The 7,798-nt window shown below is 39.7% G+C and overlaps 1 protein-coding gene across 1 annotated transcript; it reads left to right on the plus strand.

Annotated features, from left to right (window-relative positions):
* The first annotated feature begins 158 nt into the window (after nt 1-158).
* On the plus strand, nt 159-3,361 carry LOC116042387 (oocyte zinc finger protein XlCOF6). Its single transcript, XM_031288568.2, has 3 exons — nt 159-375; nt 621-1,114; nt 1,549-3,361. Exons 2-3 carry the CDS (start codon nt 658-660, stop codon nt 2,931-2,933), a joined length of 1,842 nt encoding a protein of 613 aa, XP_031144428.1. The 5' UTR covers nt 159-375; nt 621-657; the 3' UTR covers nt 2,934-3,361.
* The last annotated feature ends 4,437 nt before the right edge of the window (nt 3,362-7,798 follow it).

Consider the following 7,798-nt stretch of genomic DNA (forward strand, 5'->3'; position numbering starts at 1 on the left):
TTTAATGAAGTCAGAGGTGTGTATGTGGAGTTTGCCCTAACAGTTACATTAATTAGCCTATGTATTTTGAAGTAAGAGGTTTAGCTTCTCAAGATTTACTTCCAAATACTTTTCAAACAAATATGTATTTTTAAAGTTCTCAATTCAGCTATTCCTAATAAAATAAAAGTAACATGTTAGTCAATTGATTCTTTGTTATTTTGTTGCTGTCACTTTAATTACATTGTCGGATGTAACCTGGACATCACTGATCTGGCCAGAACGAGGAAGTGTGTGGTACTCTTCCTGTGTACACCACAGACCGATGTAGCCAGTTAGTGCACGTTAGCTTAAATATATAAAAGGAGCTTTGGCTGAATTGCGTCATTTTCAACGGTAAGTCTTTTCTTTATAGCAGACAAAAGCTGAATGAGACTGACCGCTGCATAGCCACAAGAAAACGGCAGTAAATAATCCTCATTGCTAACGCTGCTGCTAGGCTAACGTTGCCGTTGGTGTAGCTTAGCTATGATGCTGACGCTAGATGTTTTTTTTTTATTGTATTGCTTGCATTGACTTGTATGTAGCTGCCTTTGCCTTTCAAGATATTTACCTCGACAATGTGCTCCTCTGGTCCGCAGCACACTAAAGAGACAGAGAAATCCTTATGGTGTCAACATGAAGATTAAATCTGCCAAGAAGTCTTTGCTAAGCAAAGCAAAGAGAGGAGGGAAACAACACGATGTGGTCAGAGTTAAAGCTGAATCTGAATTAGAGCTGCAGGGTGAAGCAGAGGAAGCGTACACTAATAGAGGTGGTCTTAACATCCAAATCAAGGAGGAACCACATTCACAGGAGATTAGTGAGGAGCACAATGTAGACTCCTCAAGTTGTTTAGACACTAAGCCTGAGACTGTGGCATCCAGGTCAGCTGTTCACCATCAACAGGGACCCATAAAGGACGAGTGTGACTCTGACCTTCAGCCAGAATATGATTTTACTGAAGCTGCTGTCAAGGAGGAGTCCGAGTTGTGGGTTAAAGAAGAGAGAGACAGTTGGATTAAAGAAGAGAGAGACCGTGAGCAGGAGGCATCAGGCAACATCCAGGAAGAAAATGGAGAAGAGGTCGGCACAGGTAGGAGCAAGTAGTTTGTGAATAATATACAATACTACAATACAATATTATTTGCTTTTTGTTTTAGTAAGTGTTCTTATTTGGTTGCATTAATACAATGGCGAGGTTTTAGATATAGCCAATTTTCAGCTTTAAAAAGCATATCTAGTGTTTTTTTTCATTTGCTGTTTTGCACCTGCATTTGTATTTACCTTCTTACATACGTGCATCTGATCTCAGTGTCTCAGACAATATGGTGGAAATAGTTTGGATATCTTCAGCATAAGAGTATTTCCTGCAATATCCCTGCTTTGTTTTTTTTTAAAACTTTAAACCAGTATATTTCAGATTGTCTGTCTGTAAAACAGACAAGTGTAAAATCATCATCCCCTTTTTTAATGCTCTCTGCTTTGTGTGTGTGTGTGTGTGTGTGTGTGTCTTCCTCTCCTACTTAGAGTCATCGTCTGATGTCTATCCATGTCCTCACTGCACCGTCTCATTTACTGACTTGGACTTCTTGGAGAAACATGTCAAATGGGTCCATCAGAAACAGTATCTTGCCAAGCTGAAAAATTGCCTCTCAAGCCGCACACTTAACCTCATCCCTAAACACACCTGCACTGTCTGCAGCAGCACATTTAAATCTAAAGTACACCTTAGAGTCCATGTACGTGAAGCCCACCCTTCTGCCCCTCCCCGCAGGCTTTATCCCTGTCCAACCTGTGCACGCAGCTTCCAGTACCTGAAGAATCTGAAGAATCACTGTCAGCGCTGGCACACCATGTCTGTAGTTACCAGAGGAGGGCATCTCAGCTGCGCTGACTGTGGGAAGAGTTTCAAAGCTACCTGGGGTCAAGGGCCTCATTTGTGTCATGAACCGCCTAACACCGAATCTGAGGATAAGCCAATCTGTCTGGACATTGGTGTGCAGTGTCCAGAATGTGGCAAGAAGATGGGCACACCTCAAAGCCTGGAGGATCATATGCGCACCCACACAGGTGACCGACCGTTTGTCTGCAAGGATTGTGGCAGGAGATTCGTGGAGCGCAGCGGTTGGCGGCAACACATGAAAATACACACAGGGGAGAAGACATACAAATGTCAGGTGTGTGAGAAGGCCTTTTTAAGGTCCCACCACCTCAAGTGCCACTTAACCACACACTCTGGCAAGAAGGAATATTCTTGCTCTGAATGTGGAAAGGAGTTTGGCTTCAAGTCAAGTCTGGATCTCCACATGAGGACGCACTCCAGTGAGAAACCCTTCCACTGCAATGTGTGCGGGAAGAACTTTAACACAAATAGAAACTTGCGGGTTCACACCAAACTCCACACCAATGAAAAAGCTCACCAGTGTGGGGACTGTGGCCTGAAGATCGGAGATCTCGGGGCTTTGAAAATACATCTGCGGACCCACACTGGAGAAAGGCCTTACCACTGCACAGTCTGCGGCAATAGGTTCATTCGTCTTGCACATCTGCGAAACCACCAACGCACCCACACTGGTGAGAGACCCTACAAATGCACTGAATGCGACAAGAGTTTCACTCAGTCCGGTGACCTGGTGAAGCATAAGAGGATACACTCTGGGGAAAAGCCCTTTGAATGTCCAGACTGCCACAATCGTTACACTTCCTCTGGTGATCTTGGCAAGCACAGGAGGAGTCACACTAACCTGCGTCCCTACACGTGTCAAGAATGTGGAAAAAGCTTTCGCTTGTCAGGCCATTTGAAAACTCACATGTTAACTCACACGGGGGAGAAGCCATATTCCTGCCCCAACTGCCTCCGCCGGTTTGCTCGCTCTCACCATCTCTCTGGGCATGTGGCTAAATGTCGCTGAGCTTTTTAATGAGAGGACTGTAAATAGCCATGCTGATTTGAAGTGATAACTACGGGAGCTGCATAGAGTGTTCTGCTAGGTTTTTCAGTGAAGGGGTAAAATCAAAACTCATCTGTATACAAATATTTATACAAACTTTCTGTAACCCTTTTGACTCAGATGACTGTTTTAACTTATGAAAAGTGAATTGAACACATGACATCAACGAGTCATGTTTGTTATTGCATGGAACATTTTTTTTTTTAAAGCACTATCCCAGGCCTTGTATCATTTTTGTGCAGAGTAGATCTCTATAATGTAGGTTTTAGGGTAGAGGCAGTACTCATTGGGACATGCAGATAATGGATTGTTTCTTTTTCCACAGATCAATGCTGTATTATTTGTAAAAAAAAAAAAAAAAATTAATAAATTATTATTTGATGAATGCATAAACTCTGTGTGTGTGATGATACTGTGTCTGTTATGTCACTGGGAGAGGCCAGATTATTTGAAGCATTTGTGCACAAGTGTTAAATGCCTACAATGAGGATGGCCATATTTCACCATAAACTGAAAACTGAAGAAATGGCTTGTAGAAAAAAAAAATCGATTCTTAAGATTACGGATTTTTTAATAGGTTTTAAAGACAGAGCAGAGTTGATGCATTTAGCTTGGAAACAGTGAAGAGTAAAACTTTGGAAAGGAGACTCAGGTAAAAAGAGCTGTTTGAGGATTTATTTAGTAAACCTCTGCTTCATGAAACACTCGTCATATGATTAATTGTGTCTTTAATTGCTGGAGGCATGACAATTGCGGGAAGAAACATCTAAATCTTATAAAAATGTTGCATGCTGCTCTATTTGTTTGTACTGTAGTCAACTGAGCGTTGATGCAAGGCACGGTGTATTCCGGCGGGGCGGATCATCCTTTCGTAGCATTGTGTTTAACACATAAGCTCCGCCCGCGAGGGGCAGGCGGATGTGAACACCTGCTTAACCTTTTTTTAAGCGGGCAGACCATGCACGTGAAATTTTGCCATACGCGCAGTGGCGCATTCATTTAGGTGACTTTTTTTGTGCGTAGCCACGAAGTCAGTCAACACAGTCCACCATTCGTCAAATTGTCAGAAACTCAGTAAAACAAAGTGTTTTACGGAGACGTTTAAACATGTATAACTTCACAGGCACACGCGACTGGACCATAGCAACTGTTTGGAACTGAAATGAACTTCATAACGTTACTTGGTCTGAAAGGCTGATGCAGTGCCAACACTAGCTAACGTAGCTAACAACAAAACTAGCTTAAGTAGCGCTGTCATACCGTATTGACAAGCTGAACATGGTGCTCTCTTCTGGGGCCAAGTTTTAAATTCAATTTAAAAGTGAAGGGACGCCGAAAGCACTGCATGAAGCACCCGATTCAAGGAACGCCAAAAACATGGTTCGTAAGTAAGTTTAGTTTTCTCATATCCTTCGGCAAATTGTACAGTACACAGTTTGTTTTATGGCTTAGGGAAGTCAGTATGTCAAATGTACAGTACTTTACACGTCTAATTCAAATTTTATTGTCAAAACAATTTACCCCCCCCCCTCTACATTATATTAGGCTAGATATTACTTAAATTGTTTTCAGTCATAACACATGACTGCTCTTACAAATGAACAGGAAAAATATCTACGCATTCCGCTATATATACACACTACAAACAAGTCTAAGGTTCTCTCTTTGTGTGTCCTAGTATGTGGACGTGCATCACATGTTTACAGTGAATTGGCCTCTGCAGTTGTCATATAATCAATAACCTTCTATATGTATTTAAAATTAATTGAAGGGATGCGACACCTTTGGATAACATAGTAATACATTTAATTCGCACTTTTCCACAATTCACCAGAGTGGCCTTCATGCATGATTTGGCATATTGTCTGATATACTGTAGTTACAATAGTAACTCTTCATCACGCTAAATAGATGCAGAGACCTCTAGTGCTATTTAGGCAAAAAAGATACATCAGGGAGAATATAGACATTTAATCACAACAATACGGTTTAAGTGTGATTTTTATCCCCAAACGATTTTTGGTTTAAAATGGTTTCAAGTGCTGATAACAGCCTTGGTGTGTTTGTGTAAATGTAAATATTTACCAATGACATTACAATGACAGACAATAGTCAAGTAGTCAAACCCATTGCTAAATAAATTGACTAAATCAAATGTTGTAACTTCAGCTAGAAAATGAATGTAAAATTAAGAATCACAAATTACATTATGTTCCTATTTGCATAGTAGCAAGTGCTTTGACAAGCTTTCATTTGCTTCTGCTTTCTCTATTTCTAGGTCTATAGAGTTCCTCTACACTGAAGAGGAGGGCAGCAGGTAAGATGAGCATCCCCAAACAGCTGCACACGGAGGACAGAACTCCAAGGTAGGTAAGATAAAGATCCACTCATTCGAATAGGGACCAGGTCGCCCTAAAAAGACTGAAACCATTCCAGGGGATGAGAAACAACTGTCTTTGGCCAGCAGAATAATCTGTTTTCCCAAGTCATCTGGTCGGCCCACAAACCGAACTGTACAAACTATAATTGACTCTCCCACAAGTCAATTATCAGAAAGAGACGAGGAGGCCCTAAAACCAAAGCATTACTATGGAGGAATGTCCCCTGAAAAACAAAATTAATTGTCCATTATTAACAATGTGATCAGGTCTGCAAAAAGAAAACAAGGATGCTTTAAATGCTGCCCTGCACAAAGCAGAGAAGAGTTGAAAAATGAACAGGAGAGTATGAGCAACTGTAAACAAGTCGAAGAGGAGCCAGCAGACCCTGAGACACATGAAATCTGCCATGTAACAAAGTTTGGGAATTGGGAATTTGAAGGCCTGGAGGCATTTGTTAAGGGAGGGACTAAGCCATGCTTAACTGGACACTATGAGGAGACACCACCAGCAGAGGCAGTGGAAAGCAACACAAGTAAGCCAGCTCACATCTGATTTTTTACTAATCCTCTACAGTGCACCTAGATGCTTAATTGAAGAGGTTGTTAAGCTTTTCTTACTCATTAGAATATAAATTTATTCCTCAGACCAGTACAGATTTGTTTTGAGGATGCGATTGTTGTTAACAATTTTTTTAATTATATATGGATGTTATAAAAAAAAAAAAATAACACCCAAAAAATCCTAAAGGAAAGCACAGTTACACAAGACATCATGTAAATATGTTTGCTAGACAGACATGTTGGGTTATGATGTCCTTAAAAGTGATCAGTGCAAAGTTGTTTTTACAGTGGAGATTCGACATGAACTGTGGTGACAGTTGGGTGATTTCATTTCTTTTCTGGTGATATGATATCTAAGAAGACATACTTGTATGGTTGCAAGGGATAGAAGTCACAGTATGGGTCGTGGACCTGGATTGATTGCCTGTTATTGACCCAGAAAACAAGAATTCTTCCCAGGTTGTTTTTGCAGTGCAAAAAAAACTGCATGCAAGAAAACTCCTACTGCTCCCATTGTTGCACCATATTAAAAATCAGAACTAAATTACTGAATTATTAGGGTTTAAGCACCTCATCATGATCACTTTACTTTCCCAAGGTTTTTGAAATGTTACAACTGGATTAAAAAACGGTTAAGCAACTTTGCCCAGTTTTCGCAAATGGAATATTAACTTTGCTTTCTTTTATAAATAGCTATTTTACAACAGAACAAGTTTACAATTATTGCTGTTATATATTGTAGATAACACTTCAACATGCTTTCATTGGCACATACAAGTGCACTGACATTAGTCCTGATAGGCATATAAATATGCATAATAATATGAAATAGTAAGAATATGCAGTATGCCATACTATTATATTGTATTGCACAATCTTATTCACTGAGTCTGGTTTCCTGCAACAGCATATCAAGTATGATCACTGGGATTAGCACTATAGTATAGTTAGACAAGTGTTCAGTAGGCCAGTTTTTAATTAGGTACAGAGGTCCAGTTATATGAAACGAAATGTTTTTCGGCTTCACATCGCAGTCACTCCTCATTTCTGATTTAAAAAAAAAAAAAAAAAAAAAAAAAAAACTTATCAAACAACTTATCTTGACTGAATACAGTACTATGTAAATGAGGAATGACACAGGGTATAAAAGCTGTGCAAATATAAGTTATTGCAATCCTTGTTTTTATTTATTTCTTCTTGTTTTTTTATCTCTAGTATTTCTTGCTGAAAATTGTATTGTTTTCTTTCTTTTAGACATTTTGAAAATATTTCTCTGTTTGTAAATTGTTGACAAGCATATACAGCTGTCTTTTTAATTAAGTTCCTTTGACAAGCCTTCATGTTTTTGTCTTCATCCCATCTGTGCATTTTTTTATATTGTGTATTTCTTTCTTATGTTTTATTAAAATAAAGAACTAAAAGAACTACAATGTGCCCTCTAGTTATCAGTCCTCAAAGTACTCTAGTACTTAACTGTCTCAACAAGTCATCCAAACCATGTGATGATATCGGTCGTTTATTACTACCCTCTAATACATCCCACGGCAGCGTTTTCTAAATCAGCGCCCCTAGCGGTGGCTTGAAATACGACCTTATATCTGAACCAGTTTTAAACGCGTCGTTAACGTTGTGATATAATCCCAGTTTGCTTAGGTTTAGACACAAGAACTACTTGGTTATGTTTAGTTACCAACACTAATTAGTTAAGTTCAGAAAAATGTCTTGGTTTTTGCAATCTGGGGAAAGCTTTAGTTGTACTGCATGTGGTAAGAGCTTCATCAGTAAGAATACATATAACCAGAGGATCCATCAAAAGATTAGGGGGACTTAGGGTGGCCAGCTAGCAGGTACTGAAGGTACATGCATGACGACTTATCGCTGCAAG

This window comes from Sander lucioperca, chromosome 10 (genome assembly GCF_008315115.2).
Source record: "Sander lucioperca isolate FBNREF2018 chromosome 10, SLUC_FBN_1.2, whole genome shotgun sequence".
In the NCBI taxonomy this organism is placed as follows: Eukaryota; Metazoa; Chordata; class Actinopteri; order Perciformes; family Percidae; genus Sander; species Sander lucioperca.